Source organism: Mesoplodon bidens (assembly GCF_964165515.1).
Source record: "Mesoplodon bidens genome assembly, chromosome: 2".
NCBI lineage: Eukaryota > Metazoa > Chordata > Mammalia > Artiodactyla > Ziphiidae > Mesoplodon > Mesoplodon bidens.
This window is the reverse complement of record NC_138177.1, coordinates 50,366,256-50,391,482: the sequence shown is the minus strand read 5'-3', so window position 1 is coordinate 50,391,482 and position 25,227 is coordinate 50,366,256. Positions and strand designations below refer to the sequence as shown.

Below are 25,227 nucleotides of genomic sequence, written 5' to 3'. Positions count from 1 at the left end.
GGATACCCGTCGGCTCTGCTATTTGGACTGTTCCCAGCTACACGGCCCTCTTAGTTTTCTTCTGGCTCTGACTTCTCTATCAGAGAAGCATCCGCGCCTGGCTGGGTGGGACTTTGTGGCCTGACCCCCTCTGTGGGGTCAGACCTCTGTAAAGGCTCAGTGTTCTAGAGAGTCTGGGAGCTTTGGTGCCTGGGAATGGGCTCCTTCAGAGCTGAGGGGTGAGGTACGGATGTCACCGTGCGGGGAGTTATCTTGTGCTGCGCGGGCCTTCTGCGGCCCTCAGGAAGGATGTGGTTCTTCTCCTTGCAGAGCAAATGGACGAACTGTTGCAGAGATGCTTCTTGCGTGCTTTGAAGTACCGCGTCAAAAAGGCTGACCTCCCTTTACTCACCAGCACTCTCCTGGGCAGCCACATGTTCTCCTGCTGGTATGGAAGGCATGGTGTGGGCTGGGGGCCGGGCGGTGGGTCTGTCTCCTGCTCTTTGGTGGTAGGATGGGACAAGGCTGATGGGGGAATTGTTTTAGGGACATGATGTGGAAAGAGCGAAGTGGAGGGTTGATCTAGCAAATACTGAGTTTTAAAGACTTAAGTTTTAGCCAGTGAAAGGATGTTGAGGAAATGAAGGTTAAAATGCGCAAGGCGCTTTGAGCACTGCCTGTGCTGTGGTGATTCTGGGCTCTTTTACGGATTGGGCAGCATGTCCGGCCCCGGAAGGGCCCTGGGGCAGCCTGTTTGTTCTGGAGGCTTCAGTCCCCTCACCTTTCTGAAGAGTAGGTGGGCCAGATTAGGTTGTGTCAGCAGGAAGAATCGGTGTGAACCCCCCCACCCGACCCGCACACACAGCCACCAGCAGAGGGAGTGTTACATGTGGGTTGAACCTGGACTTTGAAGACTGAGCCATCTGGGCTCAAAAGCCAGCTCCCCAGGGTGTTGGAGCAAAGGTGTATTTGAGCCCATTACCAGGCTTCTCTGAGCCCTGATTTCTAACACTTGTAAGATTGCTGTCAAGATCAAATAACCTGACATTTAATAAGCACCCAGTAAATATTATCATGTCAGGAGATTTGCTTATTGATTTTCACCTCAAGTCTGAACTTCTTTCTTCTTGAGAATTTTGCTCTGTTTTTTAAACAAGGGGTTTTAATGTAATTCTCTTCCTCTACATGTGAGCTTCTTTAAGGCATTCTATACACATGTGGGGTCTGGAGTGCGCGGCAGATCTAGTTTTCAGTCTCATCTATAACTACGGCCATGTCCCAAATTAAGCCTCTGGAACAGATGCCGAGGGAGACTAGAAGTGAATGTTCAGGATATACTTTCTGGTATATCGTCTACCTTGAGAGAAAAGGATTTAAACCCACAGAATAATACACAGGTTGGTGAACACCTGACAATAATAACAAAAGATGCACTGACTTATAAAAAGTCTTTTACTATGTATCCCAGGATGGCCAATACAAGCTGGTTAGGTAATTAGCCCTTCAAGAGTTCTTTTACAGTCATATAAAAATGCTTTGCCTTGTTAAAAAAAGATATCTAGTCTACCAAAAACATATCCATGAATGGGCTTGGTGTTGTTTCTTTTTTTCCATTTTCAGGTTTGCAAGATAATTAAAAATACCTACATTTCATCTCTGAGCACACCAGCTGTCCATTAGCTAATCAGTTTTGGCAATACGGTGCACAGAGGTATACCACCACTGGTTTCTGACATTAAGTTAGCTTTAAGCTTATTGGCTATTCGTACAATTGGAGGCAGCTTGCAACCCAGGCCCTGGAAAGCATTTGCAGGGTTTACTACCCTTTTGCCTGACACCTTTTCAATGGTGAGAGGTCTGGGCACAGACTTGCTAATCCAAGGGTGTCTTAGTGCTTGAGCTGGGGTCAGGCGGGCAGAGGGGTCCCAGGTAAGACACCTTTTCAAAAAGTCTATGAAGAGGTAATCATCACACCCCTTCAGTGCTGTCCGCCAGTCTTTGCTGCCTGGGGGACCCCGCTTCTTACCCCTCCGTGAACGACCGCCCACAAACACAACACTCCCATCTGCCCGACTGGTCACAAAACAGTAGCGAGGTAGGCCCCTGGAGTTAATAAAGTACTTGGCATGTTTGGATTGCTCCAGGAGTTTTGGTGGTGGCATCCCTAGAAGCTCCATCATACAGGCCAGCTGGTCTCCTTCATCCTCTCCAGGGAAGAGAGGATGTCCTGTTAAAAGTTCTGCAAGGATGCAGCCAAAACTCCACATGTCAATGGACGTGCTGTAGCGGCTTCCTAAGATGATCTCTGGAGCTCTGTAGAACCGAGACTGGATATAGGTGTAAAGCTTCCGGTACTCAAAACAGCTGGACCCAAAGTCAATGACCTTAGTCGCACTGTGCCCATAGTGTTTCAGGAGAATGTTTTCTGGCTTCAGGTCACAGTGAATGATCTTGTTTCTGTGGAGAGCATCCAAGGATTGCAAGATGGATTGAGCAAACTTGCGAACCAACTGGATACTAAAACCCTGGAACTTGTTTTTTTTCATGAGCTCATAAAGGTCTACGCTCAGTAACTCAAAGGCCATGCAAACATGGTTCCGGAACGTGAAACTTTCCAGCATATGAATAACGTTCATGCTACCGGTCTTATCCCGCTTTTTAAGATGCTCCAAAATCCGGATCTCCTCGGCTGCTTGGCGATGGAGGTGCTTTTCATTGCGTACCATCTTCAGGGCCACGTACTGTCGAAGTTTGTGATCATAGACCCGGGCTACCTGCCCAAAACTGCCCTTGCCAATAATTTTCAGCACCTCATATCGATAAGCTAGATGGTCTCGAGGCACGTGAATGTAGGCCCCATCTGCATCATCATAACCCCCATTATTGGGACCACCGATAACTCCATGTCTTTTCTTGGCATTTGGACCCACAAAGTAAATTTCTGGATAATTGATGATTTCCAGCTTCTCATAAGCAGTGAGGTGGTGTTTATACTGCTTCAGTGCTTGTTCTGGAGTCAGAGGCAACACTTTGGATGCTTTGGATGAACTGCTGGATTTTACTGTATTCAAACGATCTGAACTTTTACCCTGAGAAACTGTAGGAGAGAATTTTTCAGAGTCGTTGATGCCATCTGACTGAAAAGTATCAGATCTTCTGTTGCCAGATTCTTGAAATAGTTGTTCTACCTTCATCTCACCTCCATTCAGGAAGCACTGAGTAGGATCTCTTGTTAAATGCTCAGTGGTGATCTACGGCAAAGAGAAGTGAATCTATGTTAAAGTCACTAAAAACGGTGGAAGAACGAAAGAATCGTCCCCCTGACTGAACAAAACAACAAAACATGCCAGTTGTGTAGTTAAAAGGCCCAAAAGTGAGATAAGAAAAGCAGGAGTCTGAGAAACTCGTGTTATGTTAATCCTTAGGTTCCCTGACTGCTGTGGCCACCCCAGCCCCACTACATAGGCCTCCCTTTGTTCAAAACAAGACGGTCATCTTACCATACCCGAAACATGCTAGATTCCTTCTAACTGGTATGTCTTCCTACCGAGAATCTTTTCACCCTATCCACTCAAATCCTACGCTCTTTCAAAGCCCAATGCTACTCCTCCCTCTTCCACTTAGAACTACTCCAAGCCCATACTAACTATGGCTCCACTCACATCTTAGCTGCAGCTTTTCGAGTCTGCCACGTAATCTGGCCCTTGTTATATATATACTGTCCTATATTGTTCACAAACTGTTTCAAGTATCTTCCCAAATCTTAAGGGCATGTACCAGGAGCAAATGAATACATATTAAAGTGTTCTGTAAATGATAAAGGGACAGAGGCAGGATGTGATCCCCAGGTCTTCTGAATCTTGGTCCAGAACATTAACATAACCTGGTACCAGCTTCTCCTAGTGCCTGTACTATTCTCCAGTAGGGCTGAATGTTGACCTTGGCCTGGAATCAACCAAGGCCTCATCATCTACTCCTGGGTCCCCAAATAAATGATCGCATCTTTCTATCTCAGTTCATTGAATCACAAAATTTCTAATCCAGAGAGAACTCTTGAGATCACCAAGGCCAATTCTTTAAGTATCTGATGAATAGCAGTGAGAATCTAAGGCCCCAGGGTGCTTCTTGTAAAACTCTCCTAAAGACAAAGAGTCTCCTTTCTCTGTCCTTCCCTTGCTCATAGACACATACACTAGTCTCCCTCAGCAAACGCCTACGTGACAAAGGCATACAACTCTTTTTACTTGATTTGGCATCACCTTTTCCTGCAAGGAACTCTACTTATTAAAGAAGAAAGAAAGAAGAAGAAAACTCTACTTATTAAATACCTCTGAAATGAAATAAGATTCTTTGAAACTCGATGGAGGGAAAGACAATGAAAAAGCCAGACGCTAAAAAAAATACTAAGAAAAATATAAGAATGTGCTAGAAGGAAAGAAAAAAAGTGCTAAATCTGTTGTTTAAAAAAAAAAGTCTGGGATACTTCAAAGAACAACTGTTTTTCTTAACAGACCCTGAAGAACTTTACCCCCGATCTGTATGATTGAGAGCCTCTATGATCAGGGGTAGATAATTCCAGAGAAGCTCTGAGCTATCTTTATGATCTCTTAAAATATAACGCAAATTATAAGGTAATGATCCAAAGTGGCCAACCATTTAAAAAAGAGAATTTTAATATAACCTAAGCAAACAACACCTGACCCATCACCTGTATAAATAAAAATATAAAAGATGTAAATATAAAAAACAAAAAAGGGATGAAAAAAAATTAAGTGTTGGCATACTTTAGACAGCCCCTACTTTAGTTATAAGAGCACGACATTAGTTCCTGCCTGCTTCTTTTAGGTCATTTAATCAATTTAAACATTTATATAGTACTACAGTTACAAAAATGAGGCACTGCACCATCTTACATATAAGCAAAGCAGCCAGTACAACGGTAGCCATACTTTGGCATTGAGTTTCTAAATAAAGAGGCAAGATACGGACCAGGAGAGATCTCTGATACCAAAATAGAGAACTATCACTAGTCAAGAAAATAAAACAGGCTGGCAGACAGAACCTAAATACCTTGCTAAGATGTAAATATAATGCAACATTTTGTTTATCAGCAATTAAGTCAAATAACCATTCCTGTTTTTAGGGATGGAAAAAAAAAGGTCTCATCCATCCATCTAACATTCACATGAGCACTAATTGTTCACAATTATAAAAGTGCCAAAAAACAGGTTACCTCAAGGCACTACAATCTATTAGGAGATAGGTTTGGCTGAACTAGGGAATTATAATTATTTGGTTTTAGGCAGATTTACATAACAAAACCAAATATTTGCATGCATCTAAACCAGTTTTCCTTAAATTTTTACTACCTAACCTAAATGCATCTAAATATTTACTGCTAAATTCTTGGGGACACATTCTGAAGAAATGTGAAGTCAGAAGGCCTAGGTTGGGGTCCTGGCTACACTGCTCAAAAACTGTAGGTCCCAGGGTAGGCTTAACCTTTAGCCCAGTTTCTTAGCCTCAATTTCTTTATCTTTAAAATGTGGATAATAATACCTCCTTGCAGGATGTTGTGTGAATCAAATTATAATTAGTAATATATGTGAAAGACCCTCAGAAACTATAAAACATGTTAAAAACACTGGTAACAATTAGGCAAAATTCTCAATATATTGTTTAAACTCCAATACACCCTCCCTTTCCCCTTTCAGCTTATCTTTTCTCTCTGTGGTGCCTTCCTCTGCAGTTCCAGACTCCCTCCACCAGACATCTGGCATCAACTATGCCTTCTGCTCCGTGAAGGCCTGCACAATCAGCCTTCCCTTAGGATGCATGGAAACACCTCACCCACTTTCTCCCCCACATAAAACCTCCTTTCAACTTGCCATGCAATTTAATGGGTTATCTCTCCAGACATATTTGACCTTTAAAAAGATCAATGCCTTAACCCAAGGGAATGACTCTCTAGGACCCGCGGTCATCAATGACAAGCTGGTAGGAAAGGTATTTGTGGTCCAGGGTCCACCCCTGGGCATTTCACCTACTCTACCTACATGTAAGGCTGTGCTGGCTCTGGAGGTATTCATTTCTGTTTGTGGTAAAGAGAGGGTCTCAGGTACAGACTGTTAATAAGAACAGAAATTTAACTTCCACAGAACTATTACAATAAGATTAAGGATGTCATTTGGATTTCCTGACTCATGGTTTTTCCTTAAAGTGAGCCTAAATCTCTCTCTCTGCAAATTAAGTCTTATTTTGCCCTCTGGAACTACACAGGAGTGTCCAAATTTCCATGTTAAAGCCCTTCAGATACCTAAAAGGGGCTGTCCTGCCTTCACCATTTTTTCTCGAGGCTCATCATCCCCATCACATCCTCCACCTCACACAGCCTGGGTCAGGCTGCCTTACTATGTCCTATTCACGTTCTCAGCACGTTATGGGCTGCACGTTATATCTCTCTGCAAGTGTGGCTTCCAGAACAGAACAAGACACTTCAGGTCTAGTCCCCTGTGGACTGTCAAGGTTTGAACCTCCAATGAATCTGAAGAATTCCAGAAAGAAATTTTTCCACACAGGGAGGGGTTCTCGCCTTAGCTTTCTTTCCTTTCCTGTAATAACTCAAATACTGGTCTGAATCAATTATGTATCAAGTCTGCTGTGCTATAAATAAAATCTTCCTTCCGTTGTTCTACGAGAATCTACAATTTTCACACATGTTAAAGTAGTTACAAAACACTATATATTTCTAGTCTAGGGTTATAATCACAAGAACTGACCAATGTCTGCTATCGACTTCAAATATTTTAACTATGTAATTATATCCAGAGAGACAAATAATGCCAGATTAATCATGTTTCATTTAAGAATGCTTCATGTACATTGTTAATTTGGAGCGCTCTTTTTTTTTTTTTTTTAACACCCCTGTATTGGAGTATAATTGCTTTACAATGGTGTGTTAGTTTCTGCTTTATAACAAAGCGAATCAGCCATACATATACATATGTCCCCATATCTCCTCCCTCTTGCGTCTCCCATCCTCCCTATCCCACCCCTCTAGGTGGTCACAAAGCACCGAGCTGATCAATTTGGAGCACTCTTGACATTTCAAATAGAATCTTCAACTGCGTTAATCAAGTCTTAAAGATCTTGTTGAGAAATTCAGAAAAGGAATATCCTTCTCGTCCAGATATAAAACACCACCCCTCCCTCGTTCTCGACCCTAAATCTCTGCAACACAAAGCTAACCCAATAAAAGCCTATGAGCAGATGATTTATAGTTTCCAACAAGAATGTAAGGGCATCTTGGATAAACAATGAAGCCAAAGCACTTTGTGAAATGAGCAATAGCGTCTCGCAATGGAGTCATGGCATAATGAACTATAAGTGTTACTAAGAGGTCAAAAGCACTTTTTTCAGCAAAATTTGCAAAGACACCATTGTTTTAGAATCTAAAATCTTGTGTTTTGCAAGCTGTGTTACTCTGAATACCACACAGTAAAAAAATTCATTTTGATCCTGAAACATACAATTTAATTGCCCTACTATATGGTGATTAGCACTGGCCATATCTGAAGTAAAGTTAAAATGGACTTTAAGTCACATGATGACGGACTGTAAAAGTTCCCCAGAGAGATGTGCTAATTGTCAGCAAGTAACCACGAAATCTGATAGTCAACACACGAGTATATAGGTGGTTCTGGAGCTCTTAGAGGTTTTTACATATTAAAAACAATAAGCTTGTGGAGAATGGAAACTTACTGCACTTTGGAAAGGAGATTAAAAATAGGGTGACCAGCCTTCCAAATATATGTAGCCCGTATCTTGTAATATTATTAGCCTTGAAAGTAGTGAAGGGGTTGATTTTTAATGGCAAAAGCTGACAAAGCGTTGGGAAGGACTATGAAAAATGCAAGCAGTGCTTTACATAGAAATAATTTTAGGTCTTAAACAGAAATAGGAGGGAGAATTATTGATAAATTAGTCTACTCAATTATTCAGTTTGTTCGTTGATGATATATGCAGCAAATTTTAAAGTCACAGGATAGATTCTCCCTGTCATGGAACTTGTCCGAAACCCTGCTCTCCCTACCTCTCTATGAGTGCCAAGGGAATGGGAATTAATTTATTCTCTTAAACATAAAACGGTGTCAAAAGCTAAATGTCTGCAAGCTCCAAAATGATTAAATGCATCGAAACCAAAATGTATTGCTCAAGTTTCATTTATGATCTATAAAATGGTTCTCTTAAGCATACTAAGAAGCTAGGACTGCATTTCTACCGTGCAGGAAAAATCTGCAGATCTGTAAGTTCAGAGGTATTTTCTGTTTCTTGTTCTTGTTAAAATGAGCCATCATAATATACTGCACATATCATTCTATCAAAAAAAAAATAACCACTATCTAGGGCTTCCCTGGTGGCGCAGTGGTTGAGAGTCCGCCTGCCGATGCAGGGGACACGGGTTCGTGTCCCGGTCCGGGAAGATCCCACATGCCGCGGAGTGGCTGGGCCCGTCAGCCATGGCCGCTGAGCCTGCGCGTCTGGAGCCTGTGCTCCGAAACGGGAGAGGCCACAACAGTGAGAGGCCCGCGTACCGCAAAAAAACAAACAAACAAACACTATCTAGATAAAAGTAGCATGTCGTTTTTTCCCCTATTTACCCCAGTGATTGAAAGGAATAGGTGGGCTCCAAATCAAAATCGTTCTGAAAAGCTGAACTTGGACCACAGAAATTATTATTTCAAAGTCAAGAGAAACCAAAAGTGAATAAAAAAGAGCCTGGGTTACCAGTGACATGTAACTGTACCTTGACCATTTAAAGTAACACTTCCTCCTTTCCAGGCCCATTAGAGCTCAAAGAATTACTTCATTTACTTACATTTAGTCTTCTGGGTAGAGGTGGTTCAGAAGGATTGCAGAGTGCATTTGAACAGGGTGAGCCTTTGGCTTCATCTATTAGGACAGTATCATAGACAAAATCATCCAATCTAGTTGAAAGGATTACAGATAAAATCTGTCAGTAACTGAAGTATATAAATTTGTATTTCCAAAACACCCCTTAACTGCTTCATATCTGCTACAAAGAAGAATTAATACAAACAAATGTCCACACTGCATTTTGGCACTGAATACACACCACAGGGGTATTTGGCAGAGGAAGGGAGGAAACCCAACTTTTCCTCCTTTTTTTTATTTTTAAAGAAAGGACAGCATTTCTAGGTTTATAGTTTGAACTTGTTAAAATAAGTCTTACTTTCTGAATGTTGTTAACAATAGGGACCATCAAAAGAATCTCATTTAACTTACTACTTGAAAACGAAGGCTAGTTGAAATCTGAAGCCTAAAAGCTAACCAGAACAAACAAACAAGACAGAGAACTGTATTTTCAAGTCGGAGACTTGGATTCTAATCTCAGCTCTACCACTGGCTACTCTACCTTCCTCTCTGAGCCGTTGGCCACATGTTGTAAAGGGAAGAATAGTTCCAGTCTATGCACTTCTGGGTCTCACAAGCAAGAAATAAAAGGCCTTCTTAGGGCTTTCTCTATATTTATTTATTTATTTTCCTACTTAACATCTATCTAACTTGTAGAAAACTACAGTGAATTCTACAGCAAATACTATAGGGATTCTCTAAATTACAAAACGTACTGGATTTCACATCTTTACCCACTTAATTTTCGGGTGGATGGTGGAAGCTAAATGCCAAATGATAATTTCTCTGCTCTTTAACACTGTGCCTCCCTCCACCGCTGTAAGGGAACACAAAAGACGGAGAGGATTTATTTAATCCACAGGATGGCTCTGAATAATGTATTTCATCTGCCACCAAGAACATGGATTTCCCAGTAACACACATCAGCATTTCATTGTATCATTTTTACATGATATACTATGAATACAATGATAATGAGCCAGCTGCAAGGGAAGAATTTTCTTTAATCTTTAAAACTATGCTGGAATATTTTAGTGGCTTATAAAAACTGTTTTGTAAAATTCTAGAGTTTTCTTAATCGATGTGTTATAGGAGTACAAAGAGAAAAAAAAAACAAAAACAAACACCAAACAGAAAACCCACTACAAATTATTTTTGGAATGTTCTCTTTTTAAAAAACATGCTTACATTCTGATAAAATTATACCTTTAACGGGAACTGCTTCATTGACAAGAATCAAAAATTCTGGATGTGACTGATTCTTTGCCAACAGCACGAATAAAACAAACAAAATGGGACAGACGTCCACATTTACAAAGAAAAAGACAGACTGAAGACCTACAAGATTTCCTATAAATAGCCAAAGGAAATTACCCAAAGGTAGTCTCCATGCAAATGAAGTGGGCAGGTGGTCCCTACTCTCCATTAAGGTGTAAAATCCTATGAAAGGTGGAGAATCTCTCAAAACACGATCCACAAAAAGTCCTACTCGGCAGAGCCCCTCACCTACACCCCTCACGGCAAAGCCCTTGGTTATCTGCTCTGAGCAACAGGGCTTATTTGAAAAGGGATTGCTCCCTGTCTCCCCCAGTTTGCTAAAAAGCCCCACCAAAAAAATCCCAGCTTCTCAGAGTTCCTACCATATACCCCCGATGTAGGACTTGAGAAATAATCCCCAGGGTGGGAATTCTTCTTTGCCTAACTCCTTTCTAGCCCACTCCCGCGCTGGGCTGGGGGCAGGGGAGCTGATGGAGAGGAAGAGGGTGGGCCAGTCCCGGAGAGGGAGTCAGACCCCTTCCCTCGTCCTTACTGCTTGGGGGCTCTCTCAACCTCCAGCGCAGTCCATCCACGCCCCCCGACCTCGCCTGCCAGCTGCAGCGGCTCCTTCGGGAGCCCCAGCGCGTTATCCCCCGGCGCCGTTACCTCCGCGGCTGGGGCGGCAGTCCGTCTCCTGGCGGCCCCGCATCTTTCCGCCCGGACCCGCGAGCTGTGCCTCCCATCCGTTAGCTCCGGACCCCCCGGAGGGAGGGGCGGCGTTTGGACGGTCAGGCGAGCAGCGTCCACCTGAGCTGGGGCGGCTGCCTCCCGGGCCGCGACGTTTCCTCGGTACCTCTCTTCCACACAGTGCAGCTCCCAGCGCGTCCGCTCGGGACTGGCTGGGGTCGACAACTGCCAGAGGAGCAGCAGGGGCGGGAAGGGGAGTGGTGTGGTCGCCTAGCAATCGCGGTACGCCCCTTGAAACGCCTCGGCGCAACAATGTGGCCACGCACGGGGGCGGGGCCGAGGCCACTCCCCACTGAGCGGCGCGTGTCTCGGAAGCTCTCGCTGGCCCCGGAAGGTGGGAGGCGGGAGGCTGGGAACCCGCCGCCTGAGGTTTTCTGGTCGCTGGCCGAGGCCTGAGGGCCGCGGCTGGGGAGGTAGAAGGGCCCTGACGGGGGGTTTGTGAAATAGCAGCCCCCGATTTCTGCCTCAGAAGTGGCAGCCGGCACCTCACGGTCAGCTAGCTATCTCTTAGCAAGTTGCAGCCTAGAGTTCTAAAACCTCCCTTGAATATGAATAAAATAAGAACGAAAGACATGGGTAATTTCTCAGACTTCTCCACTGAGGGGCGTCCCTCCGGAGGGTAATGAGTTAACAAAGGAAACCAATAATAATAAACCCATTTTGTGACACCACCGGCGCCACGAATCTTTTCATTTAGCCTCGGTAACCATACTAGATGACATCCCTCTTTTATATAGATTTAACTAGGATCCGGAATTTAAGCTGAGGTATGTCTGACTCCCCTGCAATGGGATGCCACGGATGGTAGGGCTCAGAGCCATTTTAAGGATGAGGAAAGTGAGGCCAGAGGAGATCTGTGGTTGGCAAAGCGTGAACTAAATGTCTCCAAATTCCCAGCCTTCGTCCTGCTGCACCAGACCCCCTGGAAAGAAGGCTCTTCCTGTCTTCTTCCTTGGAATGGGTGGGGGTTTTCCCTTTACTTTTCTGAAAAGTTAAGATGCCTCGGCAACACCAAGGGTAAGCGGATTTGGATAGTTGGAACGAAAGTGAAAGGGAAGGAGGTTAAAACAGAAGAACACAAGTGTTGTTTTCTTGAGCGTAACAGCCAGTCGGATTATCTAAACCTACAAAACACGAGGCAGGCTGTCTGACCCTTGAGGAGAGAACTAAACGTTATGGAAATGCCGAACACGGGCGCCACCTGGTGGGGCTTGGGGACTCACTGCCCCAAGCCTGCAGAGCATAGTCCAGAAACCTGAACATTTGCATCCAAGGCTCATTTCCGTGAAACTCAAAGTCAGAGTCCCTGTTCTCATGTCTTTAGTAAAAATGCCCTTAAAATCCAAAGGCTCTTCACTTTATAAATTACTAATGTGTCCGTTTGGGGAACTTTACAATCAATGTTTTCTTTAGCCTATGATAAAAATATAAATTCAAAGATTTTCTTCCATGATGATTTAAAATTTTTTTCTAATCTTATGAATAAGCTTTTTTTCCCTAGCCTCGCCCAGCCCCTCCCCCACCCCTCCCCAACCAGAACAATCCTGCTTTCATGTGGGTTTGTATTTAGACTCCTATGGAAGATTTTGTTTGAAGGAAGAGTTCCATGGCAGCGAAAGGTTTGGACTAGATTGTTGCTGAGGTCCTTTCCAGCTCTAAGGTTGCAAAATTGTATTAAGTAATCATTGTTCTTAGTACTTATGTGGACCCCTCAGACCACTTTACTGCACTAAACGTTTCGATAGGACTTGCCCCCCCCAAGTTTTCTTACCTCCTTCTGAATCACTGCTCTCTCCAAGTCTGCTTTAAGACATAGGTATGTAAGCCACCTTGAGGCATTCTGCTCCCCTTCCTGCCCCTGAGATAGGAAGCACAGAGGCCTCCTTTGTCTTTAGGCTATTGATCCCAAGGTCAAGGGAGGGAGGATTACACGAGGATGTTGGCACTTCATGAGTCTCCGACCTTAGTGACCCAAGTAATTTCTTCAAGGAGCCCCTGTTTCATAACAGTGTGGCTGGATTAAAGCCCAATGACGGCTCTAGCAGGAGCCCCCACACCCCAGCTGAACTGCTGCCCTGTGCGCTCCAGCTCCTGAGCCGCTTCTACATCATTTACGCCCTTCCCTTCCCGTTACCAAGAAACTGGGTTTGCCTCTTGGTGGGTGTTGAGCCAAAAGATGCAATGAAATCAAAGAGTGAGAGAAGGAAGGATTTATTACTTGCAGCAAGTAAGGAGAACCCTGAGGATCTTTCCCAAAACAGTGTCTCCCAGAACTGTCAAACTGGAGAAGTTTTAAGCATATTCATGATTTGCAGAGCTCAAGCTTCAGTTGATTGAAGTCATGAAGTTCATAAAACGTCAACATCGTAAATAGGGCTGCTATGAACATTTTGAACTGTATGCTGACACATATATATGGAATTTAAGAAAAAAAATGTCATGAAGAACAGAGGGGTAAGACAGGAATAAAGACACAGACCTACTAGAGAATGGACTTGAGGATATGGGGAGGGGGAAGGGTAAGCTGTGACAAAGTGAAAGAGCGGCATGGACATATATACACTACCAAACGTAAGGTAGATAGCTAGTGGGAAGCAGCCGCATAGCACAGGGAGATCAGCTCCGTGCATTGTGACCGCCTGGAGGGGTGGGATAAGGAGGGTGGGAGGGAGACGCAAAAGGGAGGGGATATGGGAACATATGTATATGTATAACTGATTAAATTTGTTATTAAAAAAATCAACATCATTATCTCTTAGGTTCCAGTTGATCTGGTAGCTGAGCACTTCAGGCTAATCTTTGCCATTGAAAGAGAACTGGGACTCTTTAGAACTTCTCTTGCCTAATAACAGGTAATGTTTCTGCATTCTTTTCTTCCCTTAAGATCATTAATTACTGAGACCTGTGCAAGGGCAAGCATTGTGGCCAGGCTTAGGTAACAAAATGGTTTCTGTCAAGAAAGCCATGCCTGGTTCTTTTTCTCCAAGGATCCCCTACCCTATCTGCTTATGCTCCCTAGCCCCACTCAAGAGTAGTTCAAAATTTCCATTGTCTCTCTCAGTGCAGCTAAAGCCAGATTTACCTATCGTGGATTAGCCAAATATCCTGTAAGATACCTGCTTGCTTGTTGAAGCCAGTTCTAATATATCTGCAAAATAAGGAACCCCTAAAAAATAAACAAGAAAAATGGGACTATTCCAGCCTCTTCAAAAATCATCAGAACATTCCGAATGTGATTATAACAGTTTCAAATGTAAAGATGAAGAAAATATTCCTATGGCCACATGCACCTGGAATTTTGTGATGAAACACCTGTTGGTGGGTTAAGTTTAAATTCTTTTCAATAACTATAAATTATTCTTTGCAGCATGATGTGCCATAATGCATAGTATACCATATTAATCACAAAATTGGAATGCACTTTAAAAAAATCATTTATAGAGAACCTATGAAACTCACCATTTTCCTCAAGCTATGTCGACCTCAAGTTCACCTGAGCTCCAGAAACATGTATAGCTATTTTCAGAAACAGAGATTTAACTCACGGAAACACTCAAACCATGTCATTTTTCTGAAGTTTCAGAAAGCTGTCTCTCTTCTGAACCTCATGGACTTCTGTTACCAAACTCAGGTTCAGCTGTTCACCACTCAAAAACCCATACTTGAGAGGCAAGTGTTGCTTGGAAAGGAAAGGTTGCTTTATTCAGGAGGCTGGCAACCTGGGGAGAAGGCAGACTTGTGTCCAGAAACCAACTCCAGAGATTCTGCTGGACCATGAAAGTTTTCAAAAGGAGAATCATTTGGGGAGGGGGTCAGAGTCTTCATTATCTTCTACCTTGTACAGACTTCTGATTGGTTGGTGGTGAGGTAAGAGGGTGGTGTTCCCAGAATCTAGTGCTTAGCCTGAAGTTACCATCCTCCACCTGGGAGGGGGCCTTAGTTCCTGCAGAAGAACTCAAACATATATTGTTATGTATATTCCTTGAAGAGGAACCAGGAACCTGCCCCATGCTGCACTACTGTTTCTTGATTGCTCCTCCTTTCTTTCTGCAATCCCTCCCTTCCCTGATAAGCAACTGTTTGAATCTGCCCTTTGGAACTCAGGAAAGGTCAAGGAGGCTGAATGAAGACTATTTCCTACAGAGAAGAAACAGGGGACATGGAAAGGATTTATACCTTGGAGGGCCCCACAGGGTCCTGCAAGGTTTCACTTCCTGTACTTCTTCCCTCTCTCTCTCTTCCACAAGCTTTGAAAGTTGCCCCATTAATGCTTCAGAATCTTGAAAACAGCAACAACAGCAACAAATAAAATCCCTATGCTTCTTCCAATACTGTAGACACTTGGTTCTATGTCTCCTAAATCCTGAAGTTTGTCCTTATTGATCCCTAACCCCAGAAAGATTTGTCTTTTCCCAAAATATCTGTCACCTCTTCTCACTCTTCCCAAGTCAACATGACCAGTTCCAGCGACAGACCTGAGGGGCCATGTGAAACTATGTTTCTGAAGTTTGAAAACCTAACCAGGACTCTTTCTAATATAATTACCGTTTTTAAAAAATATATTCATTTATTTATTTTGGCTGCACTGGGTCTTAGCTGCGGCACGCAGGATCCTCGTTGAGGCATGTGGGATCTTTACTTACGGCATGCAGACTTTTAGTTGCAGCATGCATGCAGGGTCTAGTTCCCTGACCAGGGTTAGAAGCCGTCTCCCTGCATTGGGAGCGCAGAGTCTAACCCACTGGACCACTAGGGAAATCCCTAATTACCATTTATTAAGTCTATTATGTTCCAGGTACCATCAGAAGTGCTTTACATACATTTTCTCATTTAAAACTTATAACAGTCCTGTGAGATAGGTATTATCCCTATTTTACAATTCAGAAAACATTCTCAAAGATTACCAACTTGTCCAAGTTCACCCAGCTGGTGTGTGGTTCCAACTAAAAATTGTCACTTGCCATCGGGCACTACAAAAATGAAGTCTCAAGCCACTGCAGTAGCTGACCTTCAACACACCCTGAAAGGAGTTTAGGGTAGAGATCAGGAATGAGGCCTTCTGTGCTCTGGGAGAAATTGGCAGAACAGGCCTTCAGATAGTTGGATATTTTCAGAAGGTTTTATGAGCCCAGTTTCTTGCATCTTCTCATATCTAGAGAATCACTAAAATCATAAACGGAGACATCTGCTCCTCATGAGTAGCAACAAGCTTCTGCCAAAATGTGTGCTTGACTGCATGTATCCCTCTTCACCAAAATCACATATATACTGACTTCCACCCTTACCTCTTCAGAGCAGTTTATCAGAGTTATCTGAGAGGCTGTCTTCTGGGCTATAGTCCTCATTCGCCCCAAATAAAACTTAACTCACAACTCTCATGTTGTGCATATTTTTCCAGTCGACAGTTTTGGTGACCATGAAGGGACGCAGAGCAGACTTCTCTCCTTTACCTGAACCCTGGGAGAAACTGGAACATTGATACCAGCAGAGACCTCTTGTGTCCATCCACCTCCTTGGAGAGTCCAGACGAATTTGGGTGAGTCTCTCCTGGTTCTTGGATCTCCTGTATTGGTTGATGATCCTGAGTTTTATTTGGCAGTGTATAACAGGTACCTGGCCCCCGGCTGAAACATTCCGGGGTGTGCGGGGGTGGGCTGTCTGAAAAACAATGGGGTTTGCTCAGTTTAAAGACACTGAGCGGTCTGGGCTGAGTAGTTTGGTAAGAAGCTGATCTGACTCTTTTCCTCAGTTTGGCTGCCTTCATAGAATTTGTCAGGATAAAAGTGAAGATGTTACATGAGAGCTTTGCTCCAAAGAAGAGGGACAAGACTCCTCCTGGTCAGTTAGAGCTTTCTCAGGCAACTGAGATATGTATGGGAGTGGTGGAGGCAGAGTCCTCATACCGTGCAATGGTCCCACAGGGCAATCCACACATTAATTAAAAGACTTGCTCATCCAGGAATCATGTATAAGAATTGGCCATTCAGTGATCCGAGCACTCACAGTGGTCTTAGACCACTGAAGGGTGAAACTGAGCCACATAAGAGGGCTGAAACGACTCTAGGGTGATGCCTGGAGGAGTTAAGCTCACAAGCCGCACACTGGCCCATCACACAATTTCATTAGTAAGTTTTACCCCTGACAAATTCAACTTTAAAATGGGATATAGAGCCTCTCAAACAGAGACATGAGGAGCATCAGAAAGCCAGCCTCTGACTAACACCCCTGCCAGGTTTATGTATGTCCAAAACTTATATTTACAAGTACTTACTTATTTGGAATTAAAGGGAAACTTTGCCCTGAAAATAGCCAATATGGGCTCTTTTATTTTGTATGCAGTTGTTAGAGAAAGCTGGCTTAATAAAACATCTTTTCAGAATTCTGACCCTTGAGGGAACAGGTCCTTCTAGGAGAACATGCTTTTCTCTCCCTGTGCCTTGAGACCAGGGCTCTCAGGAACAGTTATCTAGACCATCTCTAATTCCAGAGACTGAGGAGAAAAACAGGGAGGAAAGAGGCCTTTTGAAATTTGACTTATTCTAACTGTTACAAAGTAGTGAGTTTTATATTGTAACACCTGATTCATGACTAAGTTTTAAAATAAAACGATGAGATCTCTGATTGTGTCTGTCTATATGTCCATGTGTGCACATATGTCTTTACCTTTGGATGGTATTATCAAAATTAATTTGCAAATGAGCTCTACTTAATTGGCTTAAAGTAAATTAAGCATTTATAAAAATTCTCAGAAATAAAAAAGGAAACTATCCAGAATGAATTTCAAGTTCATGTCAACTGGGAAATATTCAGCATTAAATTAATACCTGGTATTAAGGTTTGTCGGTAGATTTAATTAATACAGACATGTCTTAGAGTCATCAACATTAAGTATACTTTTATTGTACCTAGGTTTAATAAAAGTCAAATAAGATCTTATTATATCTGTTGCAAATTTGTCCACAAGAAAAATAACTTGGTATACTGAAATGTTTTATTACTAAATTAAATGTAAATGAGAAAAGAGGTTTTGGGTGAACTCTTTAGGAAAATTGTTTTAGGAATATCTACTTAAAAATATTCTCTCCAGATACTTGGCAACTTTAAATTTTAGAGTTGTACTAAATTAAGCTAAGTGATGGAAGTTTATTGAATGACTAGGTCATTCCCAAATAAAATAAGATAATGAAACCTTAGGTACTGAACACTGGCTTCCTTTTACAGGGAAACTAAAGGCATTAAGGACTATTAATAAACATGTCTGGGGCCACACTGAGATATTTTCTATAAAAAAACATGTTTTTTAGAAATTATTACTGGTATTTATGTTTGCCAATCTACAGAATGAAAATGTAAACAACAGTTCATAATTGCATACTTCTTAGTCTTCACTAGAAAGTAAGGTTTTAAGAGTTGTGAATTCTAATTAAATACGTAATTAAAGCTACTAGAGATAATAAAGGAAACATTTCCGCATATAGTAGCAAAGTAGGATGTGTGTCTTCAGTAAAAGAAGGTATGAGGAATGGAATTGCATTTTGTTAAGGGAAAAATGTAATTTTGTTCTAGAGCTGGTTGTTTATGGATGGGAAAAAATAAGGGACACACTAGTATGGATACAGAAAGTTACAGAAGGTTTATGGAAAAGGAATCCTGAGAAAAGAGTTCTGTGCATGGTCAGGATTGGCTAAGTGTAGAATACATTTAATTGAGTAAATGAATTTGAGAAATAAGCTGGTGCAAAACCTGAATTTGGTTTTTCTCTCTGTTAAGATGACACAGTTTTCTTAGAATATTGATCCACTTTTGATAACAGATTGTAAAGTTTCTTTTACCTTTAACTGGTAACATGTTATAACTGTCTGTAATTGCCTTTGAAATCTTTTTGTCACTTTGGTTAAGTGGATAAGCATTGTTTCACAGTGACCTATGATCCTATTTGACCAAGAGTTTTAAAAACTTTTAGATATTTTTTGACAAAGTTCCCAAATCAAATTCTAAAGAAGTTCCTTTGACCTCTAGCTAACTTTGACCTCTAGCTAGCATCAAAGGGCTCCCTGAAACATCCCAAAGAGAGGTATTAAACTAATTAGGTTCATTTGGTATGTTAAATTACATGGGAACTATTGTCAAATGAGTAATAAATCTTCTTAGGTTGTATTGCATGGGTAAATATCATTAATATACATAGTCTAGAAATTACCTAAAATTCCTAAAAATCTGGTATGTCCTGGTAAAATTTATCCGTCATAATTCTGGTTATTGTCCTAAAGTGTCACAGCAGTAACCAAGTTTCTTTGTCAATAGCATTGTAATCAGGTCTTTAACTGTGCCTTCTTAAGTCTTTTGTCATTCATAGACAGTTATTGTCTTACACTTATGCCTTTGCAAAAATGCTTCCTCTTCAAGAAGATTCATAGCAAGGACTTTTGGACAAGTACAGATTTCTGATAACTTTTAGAGCATTTTGCTGAACTGGGTAAGAAATTTAAAAATTCTACTGGAAAACCGGATGGCTTCATGAAACTATTAACAGAAACGATAAGTTACATAGGACTGAGTGAACTGATGAATGTGGTTATAATTTTTATGGTTTCTGTCTAAAACATTACTGGCTTTTAATCTGTGTTTTCCAGACATAAGCAGACCCTTTCCTCAAGCTAGTTATGACTTACAGCAATTTGGTAAGTTGTACCTCTGTAAGCAGAATTGAAACATTTATCTTTTCTGTCTACCTGATTCCTTCAGAAATTGGAAACTCATAGGTTCCCAGTAGGCTTATCAGGTAAATAAGGAAGGCAACCTCCTGGTTGGTGATATTGTGGGTATCTTGAAAAGGGAGTAATTCACCCAAATCTGTAAGGCAAAATCTGTGACAAGCCTTTGGCATTGCTTTCCTTGACCTCGAGGCCTTTTTTTTTTTTTTTTTAATATTCATTTACTTTATTTTATTTATTTATTTTCTTCATTTTTTTGGCTGTGCTGGGTCTTCGTTGCAGCACGCAGGCTTCTCTCTAGTTGTGGTGCGTGGGCTTTCTCTCTCTAGTTGTGGCGCTCAGGCTCAGTAGTTGTGGTGCACAGGCTTAGTTGCCCTGTGGCATGTGGGATCTTAGCTCCCCAACCAGGGATCAAACCCGTGTCCCCTGCATTGGAAGGCAGATTTCGTACCACTGCACCACCAGGGAAGTCCCTGAGAGGGCTTTTTAAAAGAAAACTTCAGTCCGATACTCCTAATGAAAAGTTCCCCATGGCCAATATAAAAGATCCTATATGATCAATTACACTTACCTAAGTAATCAGGCCAAGGTTATTGAAATTAGACTTAATATGCAAACAAATTAATCTTACTTTGTCTATATTTGGTAAAAATGAGGGTAATTTTAGAGAGAAAAATTTATGTTTTAGTGGATATCAAATTCTAGTTTTGTTAATTGAGGTCTGTATTTACTGCTTAAGCCTCACTTCCGATTCAGCTCCTTGCTATTATGTTATATTATTGTAAACTTTAACTGAATTATTAAAAGGACACTCTAATTTGTTTCTGAAGATTATCTCAGTAATCTATCTTTGGATGAAGATCAGATGCCTCATGACCTGTAGCCAGGGATTATGCATACTGGAAAATACATCATTTAAAGGACTATCTCCAACCTAGATGGAAAGACCCTTATCAGGTACTCTTAACTAGTTCATGCACAGCGAAACTGAAAGGAATTGACTCTTGGATTAATGTTTCCAAAAGTGTCCCTGCACTGGACTGGCCTAGAGAGAGGATTGCTGACCTTAAAATCACCTTAAAACAAGACTCAAACAGAGGAGAAACTTCCAGACTAGGATGAGAAGATGACATCTGAAATAGACATCTGACCCAAGATGCTGGACCAGGCCTGTCTACCAATTACTTTGATAATTGCTCACAACTTTGCTTATGAACCGAATGTATTTCACAATCTTATACTGTGTTTAAAGTTAATCCAATTGTTGGCGTATATGGCTATTTACCTATATCCAGTTCTTCTGGATTACTCTGGTGGATTTCTCCACTCCAAGGCTCTAATTGGATAGCCCTTAGGAAATTTATTGTAGAAGAAAGAAATTATAGTTCTCTTTAGGCCACTATTGATATTACTAGGTGATATCCCTCACCTGGCCAATTAATAATACCTGCTCCGACTCTGACCATAAATATGAATTTTCTTTTAGGGCCACTCAAGCTCAATCAGAACATCAAGCAGAATCTCAGTCAAAAACCATAACCTCCTGTTTATGAGAAGGAAACCTCACACAGTTCTGGTATGTATCTATGTGGCTAACACCAGGCTATGCTCAAGTTTAAAGGCTCCTTTAGTATATTAAATCATACGAAGGATAACCAGCTAATAACAGTAGGAAATTGGGTCGGGTGCCTTATAAACAATACCAATATATAATTTCCTTTAAAGATAAGAACTGGTATAGAACAGGCTAAGTCAGGTGACCTGGGGATATACTGGGCTGCACCTAATAGAAGTTCTAGGCTTAAATTCTTATTTATAACCTTACTAATACTACTAGCTATATCATTTGTATTTTGCCTCTTTTACAAAATCTTTTTTTTAATAAATTAATTTATTTAATTTATTTATTTTTGGCTGTGTTGGGTCTTTGTCACTGCTCGCAGGCTTTCTCTAGTTGCGGCGAGCGGGGGCTACTCTTCGTTGCGGTGCACAGGCTTCTCATTGCAGTGACTTCTCTTGTTGAGGTGCACAGGCTTTAGAAGCTGTGGCACATGGGCTCAGTAGTTGTGGCTAGCGGGCTCTTGAGTGCAGGCTCAGTAGTTGTGGTGCACAGGCTTAGTTGCTCCGTGGCATGGGGGATCTTCCCAGACCAGGGCTCGAACCCGTGTCCCCTGCATCGGCAGGCAGACTCTCAACCACTGCGCCACCAGGGAAGCCCCTGTGTTTGGATTTTTTTGTGAGCATATGTTTTTACTCCTCTTGTGTTAGGTTCACAGGGCTTGTATTAGTTTCTCTTGTATTGTTTGCGGTTAACAAATTACCACAAATTGGGTGGCTGAAAACAACAGAAATGTATTCTCTCACAGTTCAGGAGGCCAGAAGTCTAAAATCAAAGTGTCAGCAGGGTTGGTTCCTTCTGGAGGCTCTGAGGGAGGCTATGTTCCATGTCTCTCTCCTAGCTTCTGGGGGCTGCTGGCAACCCTTGACATTCCTTGGCTGGTGGCTGCATTCCTCCAGTCTCTGCCTCCATTGTCACACGGTGTTCTTCCCTGTCATTAATCCTGTGTAGCCTGAGGGACAGTGGAGTTGGTAGATAAGCAGGGCAATGGGGCATTGTGACTAGTTGTAAGGGATACTTTTGGGTCAAATCCTGTCCCCACCCTTAATTTACAGGCTCTCTGAAGGCTGGACCTGAACCCTAGGCTGGGCTGACATCACTGACCTGAGCAAAGATGTTCATCTGCTTCTTTCCAAAGCAAAGGAAGCAGACATCAGCGCTTGCAGACGTGAAGCCCATGTTCCTGCCCTTCTTCCCCAGAGTTTCCCCTCTCTGGATATCCACCCCTAAACATCCAGCCTTCCCATACTCCAGAAGTGTTGCCCAATCCCAGATTCTAGAAATTCTCTTGCCTTCAAGTCCTCTCGAAATGAAATGATAGACAAAACCCAGCCTGTCTGGGCTTGGCTTTGCTGTGGACAGCACAGAACCAGAGGAACTGTGACATTCAGCAATATACCTGCAGCACTTGTCCCCTGAGCCTCTTTCATCTACAGCCTCTGCTGTGTGATCTGGGCAGTTCTAGCTCTAGGTTTGATCACAGGATCCAGAAGTACATTAGGCATCAGTTACAAAGGAACATTTCTCTAAGGGTCTGGTACTATGTGAAAGCCTGACTTTGAAGTTAAGGAAGCATCTTGACTCAGCCCCAGGGCTTTGCATCTAGACTTTGCCTGTGCCCTGCCTGGTCTTCCCTCTTACAGCCACAATAAGAAGCCCACAGCTGGCTGCAGGGCTTCCATTCCTCCTCAGTCACCCCATGCCCTTGGCTTTTCCTTCCTCCTCACCACAGACATCCAGCTCCGAGCTCAAAGGTCCCTGGGAATGCAGGTCATCTGTGGTGTTTTCCCAGAGTCTATTAGGTTCTGAGGGTTTCCAACGACAGGTTTCTACAACAGAAACCTTAGATCAGTCCCTTCCAGATCTATCCCAGGCAAGGAAATAACTGTAACTTTCTGAGATGTAAAAGATTTTACTTCTGAGCAGCTATACAACTCTTTTTTTGCCCAATTGCCAGTGTCTGAGGGTTCCTACAGGCCTCACCTGGGATCGCGCAGGTTCATTAGCTTTTGGGTGTGTGAGTTTGGGGGAGGCAATGAAGAGGAAAGGGGATTTTCAAAAGCCCAGCTGAATATTTAGTTTGAGCAGTCCCAAGAAAAGAGAAAGCACAGGTGGGCATCAAACTCACAAAGAAAGTCCTCACCGTGCTGAAGCAGGGGGCACCTCGGCTTCTAGGGCATGTGTGTCAGGCTGGCTGGGAAGTGGATGCAGCTGTTCTCAGACTGGGTGCTCTGGTCTTGGCTGGCACCCACCTATCCCTGAATACCAGGCAACATATCAGTGCTGAGCTGGGCATAGTGGAACTCTGCCTTCTTCAAATTTGCCTTGTGGTTTTATTTTGCAAGTGCAAGCATCCGATGTGCGTATCTTTGCCTCCTGTGTCCCCCTTTTATATTGTGAGTTCAACATCTTAGGCTTTTAGGTTTTCAATTTCCACATCGTAAGCAAAAGAGCTAGTGGAGGATGATTTCCTGGGAGAAGAGCTGGACTGTACACAGTTGTGGCTTCAATCGCAGTGACATGGACCAACTGGCTATCTCAGGATGCACTGGGAGTGAGAAATGCTTGGGTTCCTGTATTAGTTATCCAGTGCATCATAACAAACCATCCCCAAGCTTAATAACTTAAAACAGTAACTATTTACCATCTCATGACTTCTGTGGATCAGGACTTGAGACAGGGCGTAGTGGAATGGCTAGTCTCTGATCCCTGGTGGCTGGGGCCTCAGCTGGGAGGCTTGAAAGCATGTGGGATGGGACGACTTGCCCAGGGCTGGAGGCTGTGCTTCCAAGGTGGCTCAATCACATGGCTGGCAAGTTGGTGCTAGGAGATGGGTTCCTCTCCACACGGACCTTTTGACAGGGCTTCCTGAGTGTCCTTTCAAGATGGCGGGGGGTTTCCCCCAGAGCAAGAAATCTCGGAGACCAAGGTAGAAATGGCAATGACTTAGCCATAAGGAGTCACACAATATCACTTTGGCCATATGCTAATGGTCACAGAAGTCAGCCCTGGTCTCATGTGGGAGGGGACCACATAAGCACACGAAGACCACTGAGAGCCCTCTTGGAGTCTGGCTACCATCATCTACCCTCTGCCCTTCAATGACGCATGTGCCTCTTAAATGCAAAACATATTAACTTCTTCCCCAGGTCCCCTCAAATTTCACTCCTTTATCTGCTCAAAATGAAGGATCTCATCTTCTAAATCAGGTTCAGCTGTGGATAATGAGCCTCAGGTGTTATTTCCTTGAGTATAGCTGCTTGAGTACAGTTCTTGATCTGAAGATCTGTGAACAAAAGACACAAGCTTTCTGCCCCAAACAAATTTGACATTCAGTGTTGGGACAGGCATATTATAACCACCTGTAACCATTGTAGACACTCCTCAAAGGGGAGAAAAATGGAGTCACTGATTATAGCTAATACGAAATGCATCAAGGCATGTGTTGCCAGTTCCTTGATTATGGCTGAAGTCTTGTGAATGACAGTTCTTGGCTCTACCCTCTGGACTCTAACTTCTACCTTTCCTTTTATACAAATCATAAATCAAAGAGAGCCTGTGTTTGCAGCTTACCCAAGAGTGGGCAGCAGGTTGGTAGCCCTGTGGGGCTGTACTGGAGCCACAAAGGGAAAGTTAAAGAATCTAGGCTTGCTGGACTCAGGGTTCAGCCAGCTTGCCTAGCAACAGGGCCACCGGCAGGGAGCACACAGGTCCCTGATGCAGGCAGAGAAGTTGGGATGGCACCCTCCTGGGGAAAGGGAGATCTTGCTCTGCCAATAGGGAGGCAGGATGCTGTGTACAGCATCCCCTTGGGTCTTGGCTCCTACTTGTCAACCATGAATTAATTTTTAGGCTGCTAATCTGTGCCTTCTTAGCCAGGACATATGGTGTGTACAATAATTTTCACAGCTTGAAATTTCTAGTATGCCCTTGAATAACCTTCCTCGGCTCCTTGGTCAGAGACTGCTTCCATGGCTG

The 25,227-nt window shown here is 42.8% G+C and overlaps 1 protein-coding gene across 1 annotated transcript; it reads right to left on the bottom strand.

The window, feature by feature from the left end:
* Positions 1-1,604: 1,604 nt before the first annotated feature.
* On the bottom strand, positions 1,605-11,067 carry LOC308612794 (dual specificity tyrosine-phosphorylation-regulated kinase 3-like). The gene is made up of 3 exons (XM_081225500.1): positions 10,837-11,067; positions 8,858-8,966; positions 1,605-3,230 (listed from the first exon to the last, which is right to left on the bottom strand). Exons 1-3 carry the CDS (start codon positions 10,911-10,913, stop codon positions 1,656-1,658), a joined length of 1,761 nt encoding a protein of 586 aa, XP_081081626.1. The 5' UTR covers positions 10,914-11,067; the 3' UTR covers positions 1,605-1,655.
* Positions 11,068-25,227: the final 14,160 nt, after the last annotated feature.

Bases quoted from the DNA above. Each gene is read 5' to 3' on its own strand.
- LOC308612794 (XM_081225500.1), bottom strand. From the start codon at position 10,913: ATGGGAGGCACAGCTCGCGGGTCCGGGCGGAAAGATGCGGGGCCGCCA. The intron at 8,967-10,836 runs GTAACGGCGCCG...CCTTTCAACTAG, and splicing joins CTGCCGCCCCAGCCGCGGAG to ATTGGATGATTTTGTCTATG. The intron at 3,231-8,857 runs GTAAGTAAATGA...TCTTTGCCGTAG, and splicing joins CTCTACCCAGAAGACTAAAT to ATCACCACTGAGCATTTAAC.